Source organism: Myotis brandtii, unplaced genomic scaffold, assembly GCF_000412655.1.
Source record: "Myotis brandtii unplaced genomic scaffold, ASM41265v1 scaffold17, whole genome shotgun sequence".
Classification (NCBI taxonomy): Eukaryota; Metazoa; Chordata; class Mammalia; order Chiroptera; family Vespertilionidae; genus Myotis; species Myotis brandtii.
The window spans coordinates 8,271,726-8,299,051 of record NW_005356259.1 but is presented as its reverse complement, the minus strand read 5'-3'; the positions used below and the strand labels follow the sequence as shown (position 1 = coordinate 8,299,051).

The following is a 27,326-nucleotide window of genomic DNA, read 5'->3' as shown; positions in this document are numbered from 1 at the left end:
TACATGTTGGCGAATAGTGATAGATGATTCTAAAAATATAGGATGCAACCAAATAACTGAAGAACATTTACTTAGATTAGCTATCAAGACCTTGGTTTTGGTCAAGGGAATCCTATCTAATAAAAAGGGAATATGCTAATTGACCCTCACGTTGTCGCAAAGATGTCAGCACCCACAGCCAATAAGGAGGGAATATGCTAATTGACTGTCCCACCCTCAAAGATGGCGGCACCCACAGCCAATAAGGAGGGACTATGCTAATTGACTGCCACACCCTCAAAGATGGCAGCGCCCACAGCCACAAGATGGCGGCACCCAGTCACCTCAGCCCTGCCAGGTTGGCAGGCATGCGGCAAGGCTGGGCCCGCCCCCAGGCAGGCCTGCCCACTCCACACACCTGCCTTCAGAGTCCCCCAATCCCTCAGCCCCAGCCGCCCAGGGCTGGCCCAAGGTACAGGCAAGCCTGGGATGACGGCTGCCCAGCTGCCCAGGGCCGCTCGAGGCTCAGGTAACCAGGGCCAGCCGAGGCTTGCGCTGCCGGCAGTGGCAGCAGTAGAGGTGTGATGGGGCGTCACCTTCCCCTGATCGCCTGGTCACCTCCTGCCCTTGAGGGCTCCCGGACTGTGAGAGGGGGCAGGCCAGGCTGAGGGACCCCCCACTCCAGTGCATGAATTTTCATACACTGGGCCTCTAGCCAAATTATAAAAGCCCTATTATGGCAGTATCCTGGAAAAGAAGAGAAATCAGTGAAAAAAACTGATGAAGGGTGTAGTTTGGTTAATAGTATTCCACCAATGTCACTTTCTTAGTTTTGATAAATGTGCCCAAATGAATTAAGATGTGAACATTAGGGGAAGCTCAGTGATGGGTGTATGGGATGGCTCTGCACTATCTTTGCAACTCTTCTGAAAATCAGAAATTATTTCAAGCCCATGCAGTGTGGCTCAGTTGGTTGAATGTCGTCCCATTCTCCAGGAGGTTGCCGGTTCAATTCCTCCTCAAGGCACATATCTAGGTTGTGGGCTTAATCCCCAGTAGGGGGCATGCTAGAGGCAGCCAATTGTTGTTTCTCTCCTCTCTGAAATCAATAAAAACATTAAAAATGTTTTAAAAAATAAATTATTTCAACATTTAAAGAAATACCATTATGGCACTTTATCTGCAGCACAGAATCCTCACATGAGGGATGTTTGGGGATGGTTTGGCTGTAACCACAAGCCCAGCTCCTAGAACAGAAATAAAGCATTTGTCATTGTGCTGTAACCTCACCTGCTCCTAGGGTCTGCTGCTTCCTGTGCTGGCCATAAAGATCTACCCCTTCGCTGGAAGCTCAGGGCTGCTCTGGGGACCCATGCATTAGGTACAAGGTGGAGTCCAGCTCCCTGGGGCATTTTTTCTTGCTTTCTTTTTTTTTTTTCCTTTGAAATATTTTTATTAAATTTATTGGGGGTGACATTGGTTAATAAAATTACAGAGGTTTCAAGTAGTATCCAGTTCTATAATACATCATCTGTATATTGCATTGTCTGATCACCACCCAGTCAAATCTTTTTCTGTCATCATGTATTTGACTCCCTTTACCGCTTACTACTGCCCCACCCCCTTCCCTCTGGTAACCACCATACTATTTCTGTGTATATGAATTTTTGTTCGTTTGTCTTGTTTAGATTTGTTGCTTTTAGTTTTAGATCCCACATATGAGTGAAATCAAATGATTCTTGACTTTTTTCATCTGACTTATTTTGCTTAGCATGATATGCTCAAGATTCATCCATGTTGAAGCAAATGGCAGTATTTCATCTTTTCTTATGGCTGAATAGTATTCCATCGTACATATGAAACACAGCTTCTTTATCCAATCATCTCGCTTTCTCTATCAGTTCTCCTGCTGTCCTCTTCCATCCTCATGTCTTTCTGAATGTTCTCTGCTGTGTGGGTAGAAAATAAGCCATTTTTAAGACCATTTGGCACATAATTTGAAAAGTGCTTAAGTTGACTGCCTTTTAATAGGTGATTTTTAAGTGTATCTCTCCATTAACCATATATCTGAGTTTGAGATTCTAGGGGCTAATGTATTTCTGCCATTGGAAATATTTTCTGTCATCATTAATGCAGGCTAAGTGAAGATGACAGTTTATCCAAAAACAATATAAGCTCATTTCATACTTGTATACAAAGATCATGGCATGAGGAAATATGTAGATAATGTGAGGTCATTGTCCAAAGTTCATTTTTAATTCCACATATATCCCATGAGCCATCTAAAAAGCCTGGAGGTACAGACCAATACAAGTCAAAACAATAGAAGTTTACTAATATGGAAATAATGTGTGCATTTTTATACGGTGTGCATGTATTCTTTCCATCAGTCTATAGCAGCCTGCTGTGTTGATGAATTTACAATTGCATTTTCTACAATAATCTATTATCCAAAAGTGTGTATGAGATCGCTTAAGTCATTTAGTGACATTTATTGTGAAATGATTGAGACACTTCCTATTTAGAAATAAGTTTCCTGCTCTCCATGATCTCTTCTAAAAAAAAAACAAAAAAACAAAAAACAACTGAGGTTCTCTTACAATTTGCGTTAGCATAAGCATAATTGGGATACCCTGGGCCAATCTTAGATGTTGCCAGCTTCAATTAGAAGAGAACAATCATAATTTCTCAGATTGTCAGGGGAGAAGCAAGAAACTTTTGGCACTTTCCCCTGTCTCAAGTACTTCTCACGTTCTGGTAGCACTTGGATTGCTCATGACCAATCAACATGTAAGGTTTCAAATGGGACAGAGAACCCAAGAAAGAACTGAGTCTTTCAGTTCTTCTTTGTTTTGTGTAACAGCAGCCCCAGAGAAAAAGCAACAAGGTGTGGTGGACTAGAGTATGAATGCGTCAGTCAGCTGCCTGGGTTTGCCACATGACTCTCCTGGGTACTAGGTTGGCCAAGTTACTTAACCTCTCTGAACTTGTGTTTCCCCATCTGTAAAAGAAGGATAAGAATTGCAGCCAGATTCGCTTTTAAAATTTAGTGAGATATTACAGATTAGCTCTTAGCACTTTGCTTGGCATTTAGTAAGAACTTGAACTTATTAATTAGCTTTTATTTTATAATAATTACTATTACACTTCCTATTCTTTGCTACCTCAAAAGTTCAACCATGTGCCTAATACCCCACTGAACTGTACACTTAAAAAAAATTAAAATGGTAAGTTTCATGTTATGTATATTTTACCATAATAAACAAACATAATGAGTGAAAATAAAAAATAAAATAAAAAGAGTCCCAACCACTCCGCCCAGCCTAATATTAAAATCACGTTCCAAAATAAACAACACTCATCCAGGAGACCAGACAAATATATATATATATTATGGAAAACACACTGGACCGCAGGATGTCGAAGACCCAGGATCTAGTTAGTAACTGTGTTCTGGACCAAGTCATTACACCATCCTGACCTCAGCTTTTTCCTTGGGAAAAGCTCTAGGAGAATGAAATGAGGTGACAGATTGCTTTGTATCACATATAAATTGGCATTATTGTGGCCAGAGTCCCCACTGCTTTTTATCCACTCTTAAGAACAGATGCAGGATGTTCTAGGGAAAATGTCCTGTTCATAATGCATTGATTTGGTTACACAAACATCAGGGCATTTAATAATGTAGTAGGAAACAGGCTCTGACCACCTCTGATTGACAGACACTGGCTGGCTTGACTCCGCTCAGGGGAAATGCCCGGGGCCCAGCTGCTGTTCAGTGGGCCATTTCCATTGCCCCTTGGCTGACATCTTGTCCAGGGCCCAGCCTTTCCCCACAAGAGACCAAAGCCAAGAAGGAATTCAGGAAAATCGCTGAATGAGACTCTGTCCACAGTCCAGAGACACCAGCCTCCCCAAAGTGTGACAGAAAGAGCTCTGAACTGGCACAAGGCGGCCTAGGGTGATTTTAAGCACATGACAACTTTTCGGTAATCACCTTTCTTATCTGTAAAATCAGGAGAGTGGATTTTAAAATCTTCATGATCTAATTAATACTCTATAGGGTTGTGTTAAGAAAGTACTTTGAAAATTTCAGGATATTTTTCTGCTTGTTGCCCCAAATTTAAAATAATCATTATAGCCCTTAGCTTCATGGATTACCTTGGCTCCCTGTACCCTATTACTTGCCCAATCCCTAACCTTCCTTCTGTTGCCCTTTCTAAGTTGATATAGACTATCTTTAGGGGAGGGACAAATTTATTTAGACCCAATGCCACTGCTGTTTAGGGAAATTGGGATTTACCTAGAACAATATAAGGATTTTCATTAAAATATCCATAGTATAGCCTTCAAATTTTTAATTTTTCGAGATATGCTTTTATTGATTTTTTATTTTTAGAAAGAAATGAAGGAAGAGGGATAGAGAGATAGAAACATTGATGAGAGAGGATCATGAATCAGCTGCCTCCTGCACAGCCCCACCCAGGATCAAGCCCACAACCCTGGCATGTGCCCTGACCAGGAATTGAACCAGCAACCTCTTGATTCCTGGGTCAGTGTTCAACAGCTGAGCCATACTAGTCGGGCATAGCCTTCAAATTTTTAAATGTATTAATTGGTTTTTTAAATTTGGGGTAGTACATTCTTCCATTTTTTTTTAAATCCAGGGCCTCCTAGGTCTCATATAATGAATAGAATCCCACATTCCAAAAGGACCTTTCCATTTGAAAACCTGTCCCAGAATACCTGTTTTCCTTAGAAAACGTCTGCTGGAAGACAGCTCTTCCAACCTCTTAAGCAGCCAATATTCCCAAGCCACCGTGAGACCACTTCAAAGTGGGAGATGTCCTAGCACTATTAAAATCACGTGCATTTGTAACGTTTATTGTTTAAAACATGATTTAGGACTTTCATTTTAATCTTGCTCCCTAGCCTTTGAGACAAATGAAAGTCTCCAACCAATGCCCATGGAAAATTTCAATTTTATCAATTCTGCTAACTCGCCCAACTGGTAATGAATAAAGCAGAAGTCTTTATCAACAGCAAATTTATCTCTTTCTAATAAAAACTATGTATTCACCAGCGTGTTAGAGCCATGTTTAAACTACCCCAGAACAGCAGTTGTAAAAGGAAAAGGCGGCCAGGCAGAAGGTATATCTAAAAGCTTTCGTCCCCAAGTATATATTTTTTTAAGCACCTTATCCTTTGTTGTTTGCAAATAAAACCTTCAAATTTTCTGCATTACAATAATTTTCTTAATACTTACAGTCATGGGGAGAAGGGTGGAGTGTCTGCAGGAAGGTGGTAGGGAGGATGGTCTATTCTCTCATTTGGCCAACTCTCCCTTGCCTTTCAATCTAATCCTAGGCAGAGCACAGCTCCAGGGATGACTGAATAGGTTATTTTGAACAAGTTCGTACTTCTTGGTCATCTGAAGTGGCTGTGGTACTTACACTGCTCCTAGGACTCTCCCTGCCTCCTTCCTGGTTTTCTCACATCTCATTAGCTAATCCTCTTCTGCCCACTTGTGACTTAAGTGTCCTGCATGACTCAGTTCTGAGACTCCCCAGTCTGTTGCTTTAAAGACAGTAGATCAAAATTGATTCCCTATGGCTATCTTCAACTCTGCCTTTTTTATTTCTCCAATTTTATGTCACTCAGCATCTCAAAGTTAACTTGTCCAAGGCAAAACTCTTGATCCTCCCAAGCCATCTATCTGCATTACCCGCCTTCTTCATGGCAGTTAATAGCAACAGTGTTTACCCACCTGATCTGGTCAAAAATTCGGAGTTTTCTCTGATTCCTTATGCTCCTTGTCCTGTGGCCCACTCAGGTAGTGCAGCTGGCTTTATGTCAATCTACCCTGGCTCCGTCCTCCTCTCTTCGCACTGCTACCAGCCTAGTGCAAGCCTCTATCTCCACTCACCCAGACTATTGCAAAATCTCTTAACTGCTCCCAAACTTGAATTTTCACTCTCTGACAATCCGTTTCCCATACAACAGTTAATGCAATGTCTTTCAAATAAAAATCAGATGATGTCAGTCCTTTCTTTAGATTTTCCAATGGCTTCTCTTTGCCTTAGAACAAAGTAGAAACTCTTCGTTGTGGCCTGCAAGACGGCTACTCACTTCTCCCAGGTTAGCACTTTCCCCTCCCTTTCTCCTTCCCCCCTTGACTGTCTTTCCCTGCAGGGAATACACTAAGTTCTTTCCTGCCTTGGGGCACACTTCTTCCTCCATGTCTACACTTATGCCTCTAGATCATTCTGCAGTCCTCAGGTAAAATGTCTTCTCTGTGGAGAGGACTTCCCTGAACACCTGGAAGACTCTACCACATCCAACATTCCATCTCATCATTGTGTTCTAATGTCTTTGTAGCAGTTATCACTATCTATGGTTATTTATTTGCTTGTTTACTTGTTTATCATCTCGTTCTACCCATTACAATGCTGGCTTCCTGGGGTTTGAGACCTTGTTTGTTTTGTTTTCTGCTGTTTCTCTGAAACCTAGGACCAAAGGTTCAGCAGCATCTTTATGCCAAACCATTTCCCTTCCATCCTCCGTCCTGGTATCTCCAATACCACCTCCATGAGACCTTATACCTTTGCATGTCCTTGAGTTCTCAGCTTTTTCAATGGAGCAAATGCGCCTTTATCAGTTAAAATATTTTGCCAGATGACTTAAAAGGGCATCAGGAAACATAGAGAGAGATATTGAAATGGGAGATGAGAGGAAACAAAAGGATCTTAATTTTGCTGAGGTTTAGCCAAGCCAAGAGGTATCACATAACACCAAATAGCCTTTGTTAAAATCACAGAAACTTGGCCAAATTAAAACAGAGCTGCCCAGAATGAGTTATGGGGCCTTCTACACTCACACACATCTAACCTTGCAAAATTGTGCTACCCTATTCAGTCAGGCATTGTGGATGCTGTTTCAGCTTGGGATACAGTGCAGTGTGCTCATACATGAAGATCATGTATGAGCTCAACATGGCATCTCATATTTGAGACAAAGAAGACTCTGGTTTGCCTATGAGAAACCAACAAGAAGGGATTTTTTTTCACCAAGTGGAAAAGACAATTTGCTAACAATTATAGATTATTTGTTTCTGAAATTATCCAGGACTGTAAGGAGATGTGCTACCCCAAAACTTTTTCAAATAACGATCAGTATCTCTTCATTCCCCAAATCTTGGAGTCTTTCATCTTCTGTCAACACAAACCTTCTCTGAGTAAATAGATTTTAAAAGCTTTAACAAGTGTCACAATAAAAGGGGCATGACAATCCCTGGCTAGAAAGGTAGTAAGTGACCAAAGACATGCTTAAGCGGCCTCTTGATTTTGTCATATCCATCAATATTTTTCATGTCCGTTGCCCTTGATCTCTTAGAACATTGCTATCTCATATTTCAGCATTATTTTCCCAGACATTCGGCAACTACCAAGGTTTTTTCTTTTGTCTGTTCTCTGGGCTTGTGCGTGGTGTCTAGAACTGCGATTTCAGTGGTACAGTGGTACTATGACAGTATTAATATGACAGAGAGTTGGTCTAACAGAAATGATACAAGGACTATCATTGTAATTCAGACACTTAATTCCCACTTAGTAGATGCAGCCTTGATGACTCACAAGTCATGATCCTCATTCCCCTTCATCAGTCACTCTTGTTTTTGGGTCTGTGGATAGACTGCCACTTTCTCCTCTCAAGTGTTTATGGCACATTGCAACGTTAAGAGTAAAAGACTTATGAAAAACTTTCATAACATTTAAGTGATGGGTAAGGAACACTGGAAAAGGGGACCCTGTGTATAATTCTGTAGTGTTCTAAATTGTACAGAACCAAGACCACTGGTTGATGTTTAACTAAAGTTCTAGAAGATAACCAGGTTATGCCAAAGACGAGATGGGCTGGTCCCACGCAATTCACTCTTCAATTAGCACTAATATTCCTTTCCCCTCCCTGAAGCCCTCTCCCTCTGATTATCACATGAGGAGACTGGGAATATTGCAAAGTAAACATCTGGAGGCATTGATAGTAAACATAGGAGAGACATGCCACAGGTCAGGAAACCCTATCTTATCAGGGGTCCTGGAGACCATAGACTGTTTAGATGGTGTCATGTTACTGTGAACATGTATGTTTTATTTCCATCTGTTGTAGACATCCTGCTTTGGAAAAGCCACTTTATCCCATTTTTAAAGGTTTGATAATTTCAGGGCAGATAATTTTACTTTTTAACTTTAAAAATAAGAGGTGAAAGAAAAATCTTAGAACCTGAACAGCAGAGAAATTACACATGTATTTAGATTTGTTTTCTTCTTCTAATTTGTTTGTAATATTTCTATGACCACAGGACCAAATAGAATTCAGTCTTTCTTGAAGTGAGGTCTTTGAATCACTAGCATCAAAATCTCTAGGGAGCCCTGGCTGGTGTGGCTCAGTTTGTTGAGTGTCGCCCTGTGCATGTAGAGGTTGCCAGTTCGATTCCTGGTCAGGGCACATGCCCGGGTTGCCGTCTCTATCCCCTGTAGGGGGCATGCAGGAGGCAGCCGATAGATTTTTCATCAATATTTCTCTCCCTCTCTCAAATCAATAAAAACATATTTTAGAAAAGAAAAGAAAAATGCATATACTTAGGCCCCACTTTGACAGTTACAATCTTTGTGGTAGTACCTGGAAATCTGCATGTTAATCTGTTCTCTGAGGATTCTTAGGTACACAAGTCTGAAAAACACTGAGCTAAAAAAGTCCTAGGCCTTCTGGTCATAGTGCCAGGCCAAGGGTTAGCCTTCAAGGCATTGAGATTCATCTGTAAGTGCCTGTTCTCTTAACCTGTAAAAGACCACAGCTTAAAGTTTAATACAAGGAGAACATGTTTTTTATTTTTTTTTCTTGAGTTTTAACCTGGGGTTCCTGGTTAAAAGGAGGGTTCACAATTTTCATGAAGTTCTCGAGGAGAGTTGTTGCTCAAGAAAGGTATGTTCTCACACAGCTTAAAATCATGCTTTCCAGTTGGGTGGCTACTAAAAGAAAGGAATTGGGCACTCAGATGGGCCTGTTACCGGAAAGGGGACCTGGCCCTGAGTGGGTCTGCCCTAGAGCCTGTAGGACAAGCATGTCAAACTCTCGTCCTGTGGGCCGCATGCCTCGTTTATTTGGCCCGTGTTAGCCTTTGAGTTTGACATGCTTGCTGTAGGACATTTATTAAAACTTGGGACAGTGCAACAAGGGAGGGCCTAGGATAGAAGAAGCAACAGGAGAGAGACTAGTCAGGGAAATGGGCCCAGGCCAGGCTGCTTTCACTCACTAAGAAGTCAGAGAAAAGGGGCCTTGGGAACAGGTTCAGAGGATTAGCTCAGGATGAACTGCTGCTGCCTGGTTGCAAGTCTCCTGGGGTGCCTGAGGGTTTAGGAGATGCGTGCTTGTGGGGGAAGAAGAGAGGGTGGGGAAGGCGCAGGCATGCTCCTGGGAGAGAGGGCAGGTGCTAGGAGCTTCATTTTGAGGTGTTTTAAATGTTGGAAATTTAGGGGAGATCTTAGGGGAGGATCTCAAAAGAATATTCATCAGTTTTATGCTGATGTGCCAAAATGAGATTTATTCCCTAACTTCATCTGCCTTTGAGTGTGGTTGTCCAAAGGCATTAACTGGATTTCTGCTCTTTGTCTCCCTGAGTAGGATGATTTAAACTATTTACCCTCTGATTGGGGAGAAGTGTAAACCATTTACTCTTAAGTGTCCTTGGTTACAGAGGATAGGATTTTGAGATTTGCTAGATGGCTATAAGCTGCTTGGCCATTTACTATCTCAGTTTCCCTCTTCCGCTTGTCCTGGCTTACTAGCCTGCCTCAAACCCAGATGGTGCTTGACTCTCCTTTTTCTTTCCATTTCTGCTAATGTCAGAGGAATTCTAAAGCTTATGCAGAAGAGAAATTTAGGATCTTTTACTCCCAAACCTAAAGACCCCTTCGGCATCACAATACCTATTTTCCCTCTCATAGGAAAGGAAAGGACAAGACTAAGTTATTTACAAATCATACAGCACTATACTTCCAGAAAGACAGAAACAAATGCCAATGGGTATGGAAGTGTCACTATGATCAGGTTTTTGTTTTTTGTTTTTTTTTAATATGTTTTAATTGATTTTTTTAGAGAGAAAGTAAGGGAGAAGGAGAGAGAGAGAAACTTCGGCGAAGAGAAACACCGTATGATCAGATTTTTAACATTTAGAGCTGCCTTTCAGCATAAAGCAGAATTAACTGCACTTTTTCTATCTGGGATTCTGGTGTAAGTCCAGAGATCACAGCCATGTACAGCAGAATGTGGAAGTGGGTTTGGAAACCAAAATATTATGTCAGCAGTTTCTCTTTCATTTATTCTCTCTTATCAAAACCAACTTTTTAACTCAGGGGCTCTGTTAATAAAAACATAGATAATTTCATTTGGAAGGCCCGAGAGCTTCATGTTTGGAGTTTTTTTTAAAAAAAAAAAAACTCTCATCCCCTCCAGGCAGAAGTGTCGGAGGGCTCATTCTCCATGCAGAATAAATCAGCGCTGGTGAACTCTGCTCAGAGGAAGGGAGGTCAGCTTTAAACACACACAGAGCCCGACAGCTGGACTCTCAGTAAAAAGCAAAGAAACCGCAAATATAATTCCTGAGTGTAAGCCTTCCTTTTTATTTCCAATGCCCTCAAAACCTCTTTAGATTCATTTCTACTTTTGTAGTTTTATATTTAAATTTAAAAATGCTTAACAATGCAAACAGCCAATAGAATATATTTGCTGGTCTGTCATCCAAATAGGTAAGTACTCTTTTTCAGAAAGCCATTTTTGTGCAATTGCAGAGTATTGGGGGGTAAGTATTCAGAAAAGAGACCCCCAATGGCTTGAATTTATACTATGCAAAGAAATAAGCAAATATGAGTTCTCAGCCAGCGATGGTCAAGATCCAGCAGGCACACATTTTTCTCCCTGAGAAATGGAATGCCCACCAAGGAGGAAGGACCCAGAATCCAGCAGCCTGAGGGCACTAGGAGAGCCACAGAGGTGGACTTGGCAGTGTTGGTTCATGGTATGGCCCCTGACAAGATTTCAGGGTGTGACAGGGAGTGGTGTGAGGCAGACAACACCATCTTTTCACCTGAGAGAGGTGACCTGCATTTCTTATTTTTTTTGTTATGCCATAAAAAGGTTCCATTCTTCTCTGCTTCCACTCCAGCCCTTCTCCTTTGGAATATATCCCTGGTCAGAATCATGAAGCTCCTAAGACTCACATGCCCACCTGATTGCCTGGGCCCAGGACACTGCTTGCTTCTGGGCACACAGATTAACCCAGTCACCAGGAACAGCTGGGCTATGGAAGGTATTAGTGCACTGATACAGAAGAGTAAAGTGACATGGTCACATCCCTGACTTTGGCATTAGACAACATTCAGTTCAAGCCTCAGCTCCACTGGGGCATTTAGGCAGGTTACCAAATTCCCTGAATCAGTTTTTTCATCCATAAAATGGGGATAAGGAAAGCATTCAATTCATAGTGTTTATGAAAAGATTAAAAGAATTAACATCTGTGGGGCACCTAACACAATACACAGCACAGAATATGTGCTCAATCAATGTTGGCTAAGGATGACAAATGTTGGCATATATATATACACACATGTATATTCACATATGTATATATGTAAGCATCTACATATAATGTTTGTATGTATGTATTATATATGTCAATAAAATAGATAAGATAGCTATAAAATATAGGGGGGGAATCAATTTCCACAAATTCTAACATAGGAGATAGAGAAGGCCATGATCTTGATGTCTCACATAAGCAACGAATATAGCAGGCAGGGGTATGGGGGATAGAATGGCTAGCAAATGGACATGATATTGAGATGGAAAGATTGATGAACATGATACTTCCAAGGAAAACTCCAGGCCATTGCAGGTCCTCATTTCTTGAGGACCTACTGTGCTTATAGGTGCTTGCTAGGTGCGAATAATGTTGAGATGGATAAGCACAGACTCTGCCCACAAAGAAGCTAAGGACTCCCAAGGAAGAGAGGCAGAGAAATAGATACTTCCATAACTGGCTTATTGCTATGATAGAATTTGGCCCAGGTGCCATAGGAGAAATGGACACTCCTGCCCCAGCCTGGTAGTCCAGCAAGGCCTCATGGAGATGGTAATGCCTGAGCTGAGGAGTGTATTCATTCATTCACTCATTCATTTATTCCACAAATATTCACTGAGTGTCAACTGCCTTTCAGACACACTGTTATAGGGTCAAGTGATAGAATGACATACACATTTTAAAGATGGAGAAGTTAGAGGAAAAATCCCTGTAGCAGACAGAATCAATAATTATATTATAGGGCTGATCAAAAGGCTCTTTTAACTTCTCATTGCCTACATCTAAGGTTCCTTGATGCTTCCATCAATAGAAACACATTCCTTTGTCTGAGTCACATCCAGTATTGCCACTTCAGAGCATTACAGATAGGTTTGGAAACAGGACAGGCCAGCAAGTTGCCTGAGGGTACTTGGTGCCAGGGCTGGGATGCTGGAGCTGCAGTAGGTAACCAAGGGCTGACACTCCCTTGATTACACCCTGGGAGTGGTTGCTGGGAGCCGCCCTTAGCAGGCCCAACCATCTAAACTAGCTAACCCCGCACAGTTCAGGTTGCATGCTGCACGGGTTCACCCAAACAGCCCCGAAGCCTCTGTCCACTGTGAAAACACGGGACACCCAAGTCGAAGGGAATGCTGAATGACAGCACGTAGGTGTGCAGTGGTCTGTGACCGGAAGGTTCGCTGGAAGCAATTTGCAGAGGAGGCCTTAGAAAACCACCTGGCTGGTTATTGTAAATTAAAAAAGGAAGAGATGCCACTTTTTTCTGAATAATTTTTAATACTAGGTTTATGGTTGGGTACATGTGATAGTCATTACAGCTTATTTAACTCTGAAATTATCTGGCCCCTCAAACTCCTCTGGGACTGTGGGAATCACGGGTTCAATTTTAAAAACAATGTCTGCAAGAAGATAATAAGCTTTTTCTTGAGGAGAATAAATTCAAACCCAAAAGAAAAGAAATTGCTCTCTCTGAGAAGGATGGCAATCATTTCTTATATTTGCTGTGTGTGTTCATAATGTTGGAGCTCAGAAAGTCACCCAGGCGCACAAAGTTTACTTTGCTCAGCTGCTGCGCCCCTCAGTCCTGCAGCCTGAGTTGTGCCTTTCCTGGTGGGGTGTTTTGGAGATAGTCCAAGCGCCTTCTGAACTCTGAGCTCAAATCTCTGAGGTTTCCACTTCTTTGGAGCCGAACATTTCATCAGGAGCTGGGAGCTCGAGTGAGTTACACTGAACAGCTGCACGGTACCCACCACCCTCTCCCCAAGGATGACACGTTCTGAAAGGAGGGTGTTGTAAGCATTCCTGAGCACGCCAGCTAATCTGAGGCCTAGCCTTTTGGCTGGGGGCTACTTCTAAGAAGGATCCCACTGGAATTACAGCATCTTACACTCCTCTCTGCAAGGCCCCCTTCCTCAGAAGAGCAGTTAGGAGGGGGCTGAAAGGGAGAGGCTAGGAGAGGGCCAAATGGGTGAAAAGGAAGCTCTTGAGTCGAGGGGAATTTCCTTTGGGGAACAGGATATTCTCTATCATTAGCTGCTCACAGGAAGGAAAATGGGAAAGCAGGGTTTCTTTTCAAGTGGGGAGAAGCCAGCCGCCAGTGAGGATGCCTGGTTTGGTACTTATGGTGGGACTGCCAAGTGCAAATGCAAATACTCAGACCCCTTTGAACTCTGAAACTGATTCTAACACGGGCCAGCACTCCCCAAAAGGTTTATTGGAATGTCAGTGCTTGCCGGGACCTTGTTGGTTTCACAGCATCATCATCAGGTGAAGGCCCTTGGAGTCAGGCTGGGTTCTGGGAACAGTCCCTGATCAGAGGCACACTCCCCACCTTGGAACCTCTCAGCCCCTTCCTCTTCTGGCTGGAGCGAAGCCGGCAGGTCTCATGAGAGGTCTGCGCCTGTCATTCCTGCTACTTTCCAAGGAAGGCACAGGAAAGACACCTTTGCCCAGTCTTCACCTACAGCACAGAGTCCCTTTTACCTACTCCATAGGAGAAAAAGCAGGGGGCACTCTCCCCAGCCCCTGGGACATGGCCTAACCAAAATCCTTTGGAAAGTATGTGCCCATTGAGATTACAGGACCATGTCAGTTTGAAAAATTCTGCATATTCATTTTGATATGCCTCAAATAATAACATAAAGAAGACATTTAGCCCTGGACTTTGTGGTTCAGTTGGTGAGCATCGACCCAGGAACCGAGAGGTGGCCATTTTGATTCCGGTCAGGGCACATGCCCAGGTGCCTGCTCCATCCCTGGTAGGGGGCATGTACGATGTTTCTCTTATTGATGTTTCTCGCTCTCCTTTGCCCTTCCTCTCTCTCTAAAATCAATTTAAAAATCTTTAAAAATAAAGCATTTAAATATGAAAACTAAGGCAAGTTGTGGGGAGAGGAGGAGAGAAAGAGAAAGCCCTCAGCGTACATTTATCATCATGGTCAATGGCGCTTACAAAAAGGAGGAATCCGTTTGTATAAAATCTCCTCAGCCTGCCTGGGCGTAGCAAGGCTCGCGGGAGTGAAGGAAGATTTTGTTTTATTTATTCCCTGCATCAGAAGAAAAATCAATAGCTGCTTGGCGAGTCAGACGTAAGTGAGTTATACAGGCCACTGACATGGTGGACCCAACTTTATAACAACCACATTTGCCGCTGTCAGGCCAAGGGCTTCAGTGGCGCCAGCTGTAATTACGGCTGATCACCTCTAATTCAGGGCTGCCTGCCTTGATAAAGGTGTCACTGGTGCAACTGTGGCATCAGCATCAATTGGGGATGTCATGCTCCAGGCCGACTGCTGGAGCAAGCGCTTCCCCACCCGGGCCCCAGGGTCAGGCAGACGGCTGGGCAGACCTTGCTGCTTAACTCTTCACCTTGAGTGTTGATAGTCCCTGAAGCTGTGATTTAAATTCCAAGGGACTCAGATGAACAGCCCTGTCCCCAGCAGCAGACATCTTTAATAAACTCCGAGGTTCCTCTGAAGGCCGGGGTTAGGCATGCGGGTTGTCTCTGTTCGGCAACATGCAAAGAGAGGAAACATTTGTATCATGGACTCAATTCTCTGGTCCCGAGAGCAGTGAGAAGCAGTAGATGGTGACAGGAGGCTCAGATTATTGAAGAATAAATAAGTTGCAACCCCACGCCTTTCTTCTGCTTTTGTGGTATTTTTTTTTTTTAAATTCTAGTGAACTTCTCGTTTTTAAAAATTACTTTTTTTTTTCTTTTGGAAGGAGGCACGAAGGCGGAGAGGAAGAGAAAAGGGAGAGAAGATAGAGTTTAAAAGGGGGACTAAAAAAACAGCCAGTGTCTGCACTGTGCCAGGGAAAGTCCTGAGCAGGAGAGGTGTGAGGTGAGGGTAGAGCCCACAACTGAAAGGACTTCACCACCATTTGTGAAGGATAATGTCTGTCCCCCCCAAGCTCCCCCCCCCTCCCCGCCACCAGGCTGTTTTTCCTCGCCCTGTAATTTAAAAAGAGACACACATACTGTTTGTTCTCCCTGCATCCTTTTAAACTCACAGCCAGCCACACAGCAGCCAGACCCCACCCCCTACCCCCCAGCAAGTGCAGGGATGGGTGGCTGATCTTCATTTGAGGGGGGAACATAGTTTCATTTCCTCTTCTGTGGGCAGCTCACCTGAGAGTGGAGTGCTAATCTCAGAAAGATAAACGTGCTGTTTGGCAACTAGGGTCCTTTTCCTTCCGGAGGAGAAGTGACTGATTCCGCAGTTCCCGCGGCTCCGCTCAGATGCAGGCGATGCAGGCGGGTGTTTGGCCCAGAGGAGGGTTTGCCCTTGCTGACAGGGGGTCAGATGCAAGAAGTCTCTGGAGGCCTGGGGGTTGGCATTCAGCAACAGAAAATCTCATCCCGCTCCAGGGGAAAAAAACAGCCCTGGGCCACGGAAATCCTGTTACGGTCAGCCTGGGCCGGTCACCTGTCCTGGGCTTTCATTCCCACTCAGTCCTTCCAACCTGCTACCTTTCACCCATCTCTACGTGGGTCTCCATAGCTATTTCCCTTTCTCCAAACACACGGGCATATTTTTTAAAACCAGTGCTTTTTTTCAAATTTCACCGGAACCTGTGGACCCCTGCCAGCAGAGCTGCGGGTCCCTGCCTGAGTGCTAGGCAGCTGCTGGGCCAACCCCAGGCGGCACTGTTTCCCCCTCTGTTTACACGTTTCTAAGGGCAATTGCACTGGGAAGGCTCTGTGAGTCTGGAACTCAGCCTGGGGCTGTTTTGGTTACATTGAAGTTTTTGCTTCAGTTCTGCCAGATTTAAATGGTGACTTCACCAGCACTGAGCTAAAAGGGAGAAGGAGGAGGAGGGCGAGCCCAGGAGAAAGAGCAAGCGAGCGAGGGAGCGAGTGAGTGGAGGGAGAGAGCCAAGCTCCGCGCTAGAGAAGGGCCAGTGCATTACATCATCGCTTGGCCTGGAATCAAGTGGGAAGGATATGACTCACTCAGGCTAGTTAAGCTTTGGCTCAAATTCTACACACACTCATTCCAGAGCTCTCATGTTCTGCACCTCAGGAGGGAATTCAGCCTCAGTGATGTCCATGAGGTTTGTTTTTAATTTAATTTTATTTTTTTCCGTTTTTATACATTTTTGGGGGACCCCGGCTGCCTTCTTGTCTTGAGCCTTCGTCCTCCTCCTCCTCCTCTTGCTTCTCCCCTTTCTGCCTGTCTTTGTTTCTCCTCTTCCTCCTTCTCCTCTTTCCCCAGCCCCTCCGCTCCTCTCCCGGTCCACAGAGGCATTTCTTTTCACTTTGATAAGAGTTTTTGTTCCAGGACCGCGACCAGGAGGAGTTGATCCGGGGCGGGTGGGGAAAACAAGCAGAGCCAGGCAGCGCGACAGGAGCAGAAAGGCCACAAATTTAAAAAGCGAAGCGAGAAAGAGCAAACTCCGGCGAAGTTTCTTTGCTGCGGTGTCGCTCCTAATCGGAGGAGACAGGGAGAGAGTTAAAAAGCAGGAACCAATCGCTTGAATGGTGATGTAATGCAAGAACCACAGGGTAGTTAAGTAATGTGAGAGCAAGGGGGTCAGGGTTGCAAAGCATTTACCTGCTCTCAAGGGGTTTTCAGTTTATTATCAATTGCAGTGACTGTAACTGGCTTCAGACTGGGATCTCTAATTATTCACAGACACCCCTTTTTTATCTTTTATTATTAAAAGTAAAACTATATTATGATATTTTAAAAATGATATTATGATATTATCACAGCTGTGTATTATTTTCCACCAGGATTTTCTCTCTCTCTCTCTCTCTCTCTCTCTCTCTCTCTCTCCCTCTCTCTCTCTCTCATCTTATATGGCTCCAAACTGCTGTCTTTTCTTAAAAGGTCAGAGTGAAGTGACAGTGGGAGTTGGGGGGTGGCTTTCTGAGTGTAACTGGTGAATTGCAAATGCCTGGGAAACTATTTGGTGTGTCGTGCTGACTATGAAGAGTTGAGCTATTGCATTTATTATCAGACTACACTGTCGGTTTTTTAAATAACATACGATGATCCTCAGCAGTAGCTGCAGTCTCTCACCTATCATTTCAGCGAACGTTAACAGCGATTGTGCAATTTGCTTGAGAATTTTAACTTTCTGTTGGTTCATGTGACAACTCAATCCAGGGCTACCTTTAAAACTTTTATATTCTTGAATTAATTTTAAAATGATCTGCCACAGTCATGGCAGGGATGGTGAACACTTCTTGACTGATTTGTCTGGAAAGAACGAGTTAATACTGTAAGGGATTGATAGGAAATAGAGGGAGAGAGGGGCAAATTATATTCTTGATGCTTTAAGGCTCTAGTATACCCAGAGAGACTTTTATGTTTTGAAAATTATTATCACATTTCTGTATGTTTCATGAAATATAGTCAGTGCTGGGCTGCACTGTCTGGGCTGAGTGCTTTCTGACCCCATCCAGCATGGTTAGGTAGGAAGCAGCCCCTGAGAGCGAGACCCTGACTGTGGCCACTCCAGAACTTCTAGGGCTCAGTGAGTCTCGATCATCATGCAGCACAATGCAGACTCAGGCATGGGGCATGTACCAAAGGGGGATTTATGTTTTTTTATTTAACGCATGTTTGGGATATAATTAATTATGACTTTTTATGAATCTTCTCCCCTGATTTATTTTTGGAAGAGATGGAAGGGGGAAGGTTTTCAGAGGTACTTTTTGGAAGAAAGAGCATGGTGTGATAGAGGTCAAGGGGCTTGAATATCAATCTTGATGACCTTGAGCAAGTCACTGAAATCATCTGGGCTCTAGGTTATTTTAATTTTTTAAATTTATCTTTATTATTGAAAGTATTATAGGTGTCCCCCTATCCCCCCATTGACCCCTTCTAGCCTGCCCCCAACCCACCCTCCCTTCACTACAATATTGTCTGTGTCCATGGGTTATGCATATATGCATACAAGTTCTTCAGACTCTGTTTTTAAATGGATCAGACAAGGTGGGCTGTAAGCCCCACCCTCACCTGTGGGGCCAGTCTGAAATGATCTCTGAAGTCCCTTTTAGCTCCAGAGTTCTGTGTCCCTGATCTATGCAAGTATTGCTAAAAGGTATTCACACAGCTTTCCAGAGAAAAGTGCATTTGAAATCAAAGTGAATTAGTGCCTTAAGGGAAATGAATGGGCAGGGTGAAAAGGAATGGGTCTTTCCCCACTTTGACGGTTGGTTTTGGGTTTTGCTTTTTGTCATGAAGATTTCTCTTGGGGTGAAATTCATAGTTTTCAAATACTACCTGCAAGGCATCCTCAATGAGAGGTCATGACCCAGGTGAGTCTGTCCTAAGAGCTCCAGAATATTATCACAGCTGTGTATTATTTTCCAGGGCCCATTTTATTTACCTGCCCTTTAAATTTCCTAAAAGACCCCCACATCCCTCGGATGCAGGACATAGTGCCCAACATGCAGGCGTTTATGTTCATTTGCTCATATGATGCAGAACTGTGATTGTAATGTACTTCTTCCCCCAGAGGTTGCATGACTCCTTGATATTTTTCTGCAAGTTTTACATAAACTCAGATTTGTAGGTGAGATTGAAGGTGACATTTAAAAACCTTCAAAGGGTATGAAAGGCAAAACTATATGGGCTTATTAGAAAGATAATTTTTCCAAACAATATCTCCATTCTTCTTCATCCAAGTTCCAGGGTAGTAGCCTTATTGTAAAGTATGTATTTATGGACCCAGCTTAATCGTGCACAGGGAAGGACCACAACCATGCCTCCCTGAGGGGCGGGGGAGGGTCACCCAGAGCCAAAACAAAACAAGGGTTATTAGTCACTGGGCCAAGACCGTGAGTGCCAAGTGTGTGCTTGGGAGTCTTCATGAGTAAAGAGAGCACAATCTCTTTTTCTAGCGCCTTACAATGTATGTTGGCTTGGCTCTGACGTGCTCACCGTAATCAGACCCGGCCTGCTTGTGACTGACGGAGAGGCAGGCAAGGCAGGAGCGCGAGCTCATCGTGATCCTAAATCAGACTTCTATTGCCTCACTGCATCCCCATGGTAACCTGGACAGGTGGGAATCTTTAGCTCCACTATTTGGTAATTGTTTTGTTTGGAGTTTCTGTTTCAGTTATTGTTGTTTTTTAATTGAAATAACTATAGACTTACATGCAGTTATAAGAAATAATATAGAGAGAGCCTCTGTACCCTTTACCCAGTTTCCCCCGATGGTAACAACTTGCAAAACTACATACAGTACAATATCACAACCAGTATACTGCCACTGATGCAGCCCACAGCTCTTACTCAGCTTCCCCAGGTTTACTTTACTTATTTGTGTAAGTGTTACTCTTATCAATGTGAAAACTGAGGATCAGACCTGCCCTAGTTCACATGAGCTCTAACCCCTTAAGTCCAGTTCACACTAGGTCTAGCTCGCCATCAGTGGAGAATCTTGGTGACATTGTCCATGGTTTATATTCCCTGGGGGCATGGCTTAGTGGCAGCTTTGTTTTCCATGGGGATCCCTAAAGCCATACCTCACCTGTTGGCAGGTAAAGAGGGAGGCAAAGCTTTGATGGCATGACAGAAGGGGCACAAATCTATCCCCTCCATATGCCAGGCACTGAGCAGAGGAATGTCAGCTGGCCATGCCTACGCTTAACCATAAGCCAGTGCTGAACTCAGCATTCTTCCTCTTGTCTTCCCGGGCTTTCCCCGGTGGACACATCTGTGGCAAGAAGAAGGGGGTGGCACCAGGAAAACAGACATCTACTGCTTAGAAGAATGTGGAGTCTCCTGAAAAGAGTATCATGGCTTTGAGGGGTCAAAAGGCCTGGGTTGAAATTACTCTTCCACTTACTAGTTGTGTGACTTTGGCCAGCCACTTAGCCTCTCCGTGCCATAGTTTCTACCTTTGCAATATGAGGATAGCCATACCTACCTCGTGGCGTTGTGAGGAGTGGGTACACATTTTAAGGCCCCTGGCATACAGTGAGATCACAGGCACGAAGTCTTAGCTGCTCCCATCATGTGGATGACAGCACAGGATCCTCCTGGCAGAAGTGTCAGCCACAGGGGACTGATTTCAGATGCTCACAGGGCATCTTGCTCCCAGCGTCACTCAGGCGTCTGCCTTCTCTGGCCTCTCTTCTTGTAGGCCTTCTTTTAATTCAGAAAATCAAGCAAGTCTGTGATTACGTCAGGTACTAGAAACAGAAGTAAACGTACCGTTCTGATTAAAGCGAGGTGAGACCCAGTGCTGATAAGACCTGCCAAATTTCCAGAGACCTGAGTGGAGGCACAGATGCAAACAATGCAGGCTGGAAAAAAGACCCTCATGTCCCCATTCATGCTCGTCGGTGGCTTTGTGAATGGGAAAAAGAAGTGAAATGGAGATGAGTGAGTTCAGTCGTGAGAACCGGATTCCATTCCTGGCTCCACTGAGAGAAGTTTATATTTGGAATAGCAGTCATGTGTAATGTGGATCTTTAGTTGGGTAAGGCTACCTTTTAGGCTTGCTACTTCATCTCACGTATCTCTTCTGGTGGTAAAACTGGTGTTTTAGAGATTGAAGAGAAGGGAATGTCCAAGGTGGCAAGTGGAAAAGTGTTATGATGGTGAAGTTGGTGGAATTAAGTAACAGCGATGGGCCCAAGACTTCCATCAAGTGTTCCATGCTAGGATCGCCCAGTCTAAGCTGTCTCAGGCTGCATGGTAAAACTGTCTCAGAGTTTACCTTGTGTACATTGGCCAGGAAAGCCAGATGAAGAGGCAGAAATTCATGTGGATTTAAGAATGAGCATTGTCCTGTGCCCGGCAGAAAGTAGGGTGGGCAAATCTGGAACTGAATTTAAAAAAATAAAATAAAAGGAGAAGCAGTGTATAAACACAGATTTCTCCTTTCTATTCTCCTTTTATTTTAATGGTCCTCTGACCTGAGAAAGGGACTCCTTTTGCACTCTAAGATGTATATGCAAGGATGTGAGGGAGCGGTCCTGATACAGGGATGTGGGGAATTGCTGAGAGGAAGAAGGAAAATGGGTGGCTTTGATAACTGTGGGCCAGGCCAAGGAAAAGTCTGTGGTCCAAATTTAAGTGTGTGATTTTTCAGCAGTCTTTGGTAGTCTGTTGAAAATGCATGCCAAAAGGCTTGGCGCTTTTCGAGGTTTGTACTTCATGAGTTTGGGTTGAAACAACGACAGTTCCTGACTCTTTCCAGCCTTGAAAACTGAGATTGACTTGTCTGAGCACTCCCAAGTCCACTGCATAGTACACATACACTCTATAACCAGCCCATACATCTTTCTTCCTGTACCTACCCTGGCAGGAGAGCTTATTTAATGATTGATGAAGCCCCGCTGCACCCAAGAAGAATTAATCAATAGTTCAAATCACTGTGGAGAATGCGACAGTAGTTATACAATAGCCAAGACTCATCGAGCTATCAGCAGTCTTCCTTCCCTCCACATGATACCAAGAATTAAATTCTACCTTATGATTTTTTTTCTTTGCTGTCTGGAGTAACTGAAATAGAACTGGATGTGTCCAAAAACGCAAAGCCTGGAAAAAAAACAATAATAAGGCTCCCAGTGAATGCCAAGGTATCTATTAGTGCATAGACTCAATCACTTATCTTAATGGGAGGTGGAAAAGGGAGCCAAGTGGCTGTGTTATATAAGCTGGAATGACTACCACAAGTTACTGTGTTGTAGGAGCCCATGAACTTTTTTTTTCTTTTAAATCAAGGATCTTGAAAGAATTTTAAAGAATTAAAGTCATGTTGAGCTGACACGTGTGCTGACATGGCAGAGAGGCCAGCTGGGCCTCTTGTAGCCTTGTGGGCCTAGTTACCCACTTGGCTCTGCCCCTCTGCCCACAGGGGCCCGCATCAGTGTAAGGGAAGGTCTGCAAAGCAGCTTCCTTTACAAAGGTGGAGCCTATTTATTCCAAATCAGTATGGCCCTGTGTGATTGTGCCCTGTGAATCATTTTGGACAGATCTGTGTTCAAACTCTGGCTTTGCCACTTGCTAGCTCACAATCTGTTGACTGTTTCTAGGTCTCAGTTACTTCACCTATGAAATGGGATCCCTGAGATAAGGACTATAATGTACTTAGCATAGTAAATGTTCAGTACATGTTAGTTATTTACTAATGGGACCAGTTGACTTTTGGGGAAAATTTTGGGTATCAGTAATGTAGAGAGAAATACTGTCATTGGGCACTTCCTTCCCAGAAAGGTAAACTGAGTCACAGATGCTGGTGAGACTGTGAGCAGAAGGAGAGGTAAGGGGAGGATCATAATGCTGGTCTATACTGTGTGGCCATCTCTTCATTGGCCAGAACATGAGGTTTGAGCTCTCACCTTAAAACAGTGTATTTCAGCACCAATAAGAGCTGGGTCTTTTTTATTGCACCCCTTTCAGTTAAGTATAGATTTATTTTTTAGGTGACATAAAACTTCTCTTGTTCACCTGCCTCTTCCCGACTTTCTTATTTACCATGACACTTCAGTCAGCTCAGCAACACTCTGCCATAAAGGGTTGATCCCCTTTAATTCCTCTGGAATTAATCATAATAACAGCAATTATAATAAACCCATTTAGTATAAATGTAGATGTAGATTACTCTCTTGTAATCTACAACTTGTTGCGTGTTCATCCACCCTAATGTGGACTACACAGAGGCCTCTCGCCAGCCAAATTATTGTTCTCAACCCAGCTCTTGCCCTCACTCAGTGCATCTGCTGCTTTGCTGTTTCCTCCCATCCAGGTCAAAGAGGAAGCTCCAGAGTACAGGTCACAGGGAACGCCATTGGACTTGGCTTCACGCTCACATCCAGAACTTCCTTAGCAGTGGAATAATAATCCCGTAATTCTAAATGCACTGATGGGCAGGAATCTTAGAGAGCCTTCAGCCCAACCTGTTCATCTTAGAGATTCAGAAATTGAGGCCACCCAACGATGTGACGAATTCTCTGCCATCATAAAGCTATCTGGTGGCAGGGTCAGGACCTGGCTCTGATGCAGCGAGGAGCGCAGTTCCTCTCTGCCTGCCTATTGAGCTTGCTGGTGCCAGGAACTCCATCTTCTTGCCCAAGTTTATGCTTCTCTGTCCCTCTTTTGAGTTCTGGCTCCTGGGGTCAGTGGTGTGGGGAGAGTACAGAGAAAGACTTGGATGTGCAGGAGCTCAGAGCAGCGACCAGAAGGCTCTGAGAAACTGGAGTCTTTCAAAGGCTGTGCTGTGTGAAGACTCCACCCTCTGGTCTTGAGGGAGAGGTGGGGAGGCCAACCAGACAGCTTGCTTGCTGCCTCCAGCCTAATGCTCCCTGGTGTCTAGTTAGTGGGTGGGACGTGCTGTCCCTGGGCCATAAATGACATGGGGTAACCTGCCGGCTTTCTCTGCTTCCCACTACCCTCTCTGTCCCTCCCTCTCCGGCACCAGCCTTGATACTCTGAGTGCACATCTGATGAGGACAGAGCTTGGAAGCCACCCCAGAACCAGCACCCACCCACCTGCAGGATGTGACCTCTGGGCTCTGAAACTCCTGCTTCCTCCCTCTCCCTCCCTCCCCACCTTGGCAACTGGAGACCACAATTCCCAACACAGCCCTACTTCGCACTTTCATCCCAAAGAGACTCAGGCACTTTGTGACCACAGAAAACTTGTCACTTCATTAGGATTCTGAAAAAAGAGAGCCAGAGGGTAATTCATAGTTGTTTTAATGACTTTGTGTCCCTTCTCACAGAGACAGCTTTCAGCTGGGAAAGGACAGCAGCCCACTGATATCAGTGTGTCGGTGGCATTTCTCACAATGCTTTATCGCGACATTTTCACAGCCAGTTAACCCAATTCATCCTCCCACAGTCATTACCCAGCTACTCGAATTCCCCTAGTCTCCAAAGCTTCGTTGTGCAGAGATGAACTATTGTGTCTCCTGACCTCCAAAGGATGTTTCTACCTAATTAATGATGGTTAAGTGCTTGGAAAATGCACTTTGGAAATATGCTGGTGCTAACATGTCTGGGGTTTCCACTGAGCGGTTGCACTCTATGCCAGTCGGAGATCATTCCTGCTGTTTGTAAATCATATTAAGATAAATGTGGCTCTTCTTTCAACTAGGTATCTGTCACCCCCCTTTCCTTCCCCAGCATATATTCACTCTTTGTCCATTTCTCCCCATCTGTGTGTTAAGCCACTGTTGGTAAATAGGCCCCTGATTTATAAATATTTCCTCTACAATGTGAGAAGGGTCACGTTGAGTCTTTCCACCCATGTGGTCTTTAACAAGGCAAATTGAAAATTGCTATTGGCTGAACTACCAGTAAAAGAAACATGGTTTTCTGTATGGCACAGTGGTTTGGAAACTTTTTTTCATATGAAAAACAGTAAGCAATGTATTTTATATCACAGCCCAATAGACTCAGATGGGTATGTTTACAAGTATGTGTATAATTTAATGAAACAATGCTTAATCTTTATATAACATTCTTGGGTATCTTACATTCTATGCATTTTCCTAAAATATTAGTCATTCAGATTAAATGGATTTCACTAATTTCTCACTGTTACACCCACTAATGAATGGTAGCCAGGTTTGAAAATCTCTGGCATAGTAGAAAGGTCGCTGGAATGCTGGACAAGGGTCAGGAGACCTGGGTACCGGTGCCAGCTCTCCTCCAATGCTAAGATTCCTTCCCCAGACCTCAGTGTTCTCATATAAAATTAAAGTATTTGTTTTCCAACTGAATTTACCCTCAGAGTACTTTCTTTTAAATCCTTTTGTATGGTAATGGGAAAAATAATAAATTTTACAAAAACTCCTCTATGTATGGAAAACAGAGCCCTGATTGGCCCATAGGTCTTTCACTAATTCATGCCCCCTCCCACCCAGGAGACCTTGAAACACAATGCAAAAATTACTAAACTAGAAATTTCACAAGTCCCTTCTAGTTCTGGCATTCAAGGATTATTTTATTTCCTAGGTAATAGATTAATCTAATGAAAGACTTCAGGTTTTACTTCTACTGATTCTGAGCTAGGATTCACAATTGGGAATCTCCAGAATCAATGGGAATTTTTGCTCTAAGACCGTAATTCTCAGCTTCATGGTTGGTTCTTAGGCTTCATGGGATAGGTGGTTTCAGGGAAGGAGTTTGAAAGACCTTGGGTAGAGGCAGAGCAGGCAGACATGTGAGGACACTTACTTGTGTCATTGTGTCTACTATTTTCCTGCCTCCTAAATTCAGCAGGTTCTTGATTTTTAACACAGCTCAAATCATTTGGCTTACAGCTGGTAAAATACAATTTTCTGGTTCTCAGAAAGAAACGCTTTTTAGACGTATAAAAAGAGAAGCTCATAAGATTTCTTGAACATCAAATAGCTCTTACAAAACACCATTTTGATGAGTTAAGTGTAAATGAATCAGAAACATACGGATTAAATTTCCCTTGAAAGACACATGGGTTGAAGAATTAAGGGGGGAGGGGAGAGTGCTTGGCAAGATGGATTTCAGGTTTTTGCCAAGCCTCAAAATGTTTGAAAAATGGTTTGAGACATTTTTACTGAACACGAAATGCCACGGAGTTCACCCATCCCAGACATAATAGCAGATCTTTTTGACAACAACTTTATGACAAGAAAAAAGGTCTTGTGGGGCTTAGCCATTTCTCAATTCTCCTTCCATAACCACCCCCCCCCCAAAAAAGAAAAAAAACAACCCAAAAACCTTTATAAGGCTAAGAGAACTGTATGATTGACAAACTAATTTCAAGTCTGGCAATTACCAGAAAATAACCCCACAGCCTAAAAACACTTGGATTCCCCCACCCCCATACTACCCAAAGTCAATTATACTATTTTCTAAGTGGAATAATTCACTCTAGGGATATGCAGTCTTTGCTATATTTTATTCATTGGTGTCTAGAGCAATGCACAGTTATTCTAGTCATTTGTATATTACACTGCCAGCTTCTTTGGAGATGAGAAAAAAAGTTCACTAAAAGCAAACATATTGGAGGGAACTATCCATTGGTTTATTACGGCAGCCACAGTGTGGAAATGCTATATATTACAGAGGCAGGTCATGGGCTGAGGTTTTCAAGTGGCTGGGAATAGTCTTGGATACGTGAACTCTGTTATAGCTTCTCGTTTCATAAGCTATATTAGAACTTCTCCACACTTCAGAACTCTTGCTGGCATGAGGCAACTCAGGAGCAACATGTTAAGGACACATGAACTGATTTATCTTTTTTTTTTAATTTATTGATTTTTTACAGAGAGGAAGGGAGAGGGATAGAGAGTTAGAAACATCGATGAGAGAGAAACATCGATCAGCTGCCTCCTGCACACTCCCTACTGGGATGTGCCCGCAACCAAGGTACATGCCCTTGACCAGAATCAACCCTGGGACCCGTGAGTCACAGGCTGACATTCTATCCACTGAGCCAAACCGGTTAGAGCTGAACTGATTTATCTTATGAGAGTTGGCATCTTATGTACTAAATGCCCACCAATTATTTTTACTGCCTATTCCTGACAAAAGCTGGCTGACATTTTTTACAGCCTCATTTTTTCATATGCAAAAGCACAGAAGGAGTGGGTTCGGAGCTAACTGCACACAGCAAGTGAGGGAAAGAGCCTGGATGAGAAGAAGGGCTGAGCTGGGCCATTTGCTCTGTGAAGCTACCTGGTCTCATGTTCCTGTTTCATTTTCATATTTAAACCAGGATGACCAAGTTTTCCTTCCTTCCTCCCTCCCTCCCTCCC

General features: G+C 43.6%; 1 protein-coding gene across 5 annotated transcripts in view; it reads left to right on the top strand.

Annotated features, from left to right (window-relative positions):
• Positions 1 to 27,326, top strand: part of CREB5 (cAMP responsive element binding protein 5) — a 389,564-nt gene that overhangs the window by 247,978 nt on the left and 114,260 nt on the right. The window contains exon 1 of one of the 5 annotated variants that reach the window (XM_014537004.1): positions 16,450 to 16,669. The exons of the other annotated variants lie outside the window; for them this stretch is intronic. Coding sequence (XP_014392490.1) covers positions 16,623 to 16,669 — 47 coding nt within the window. The 5' untranslated portion in view covers positions 16,450 to 16,622. Of the gene's footprint in view, positions 1 to 16,449; positions 16,670 to 27,326 lie in introns of those variants that run through there. 5 annotated transcript variants of the gene reach the window in all.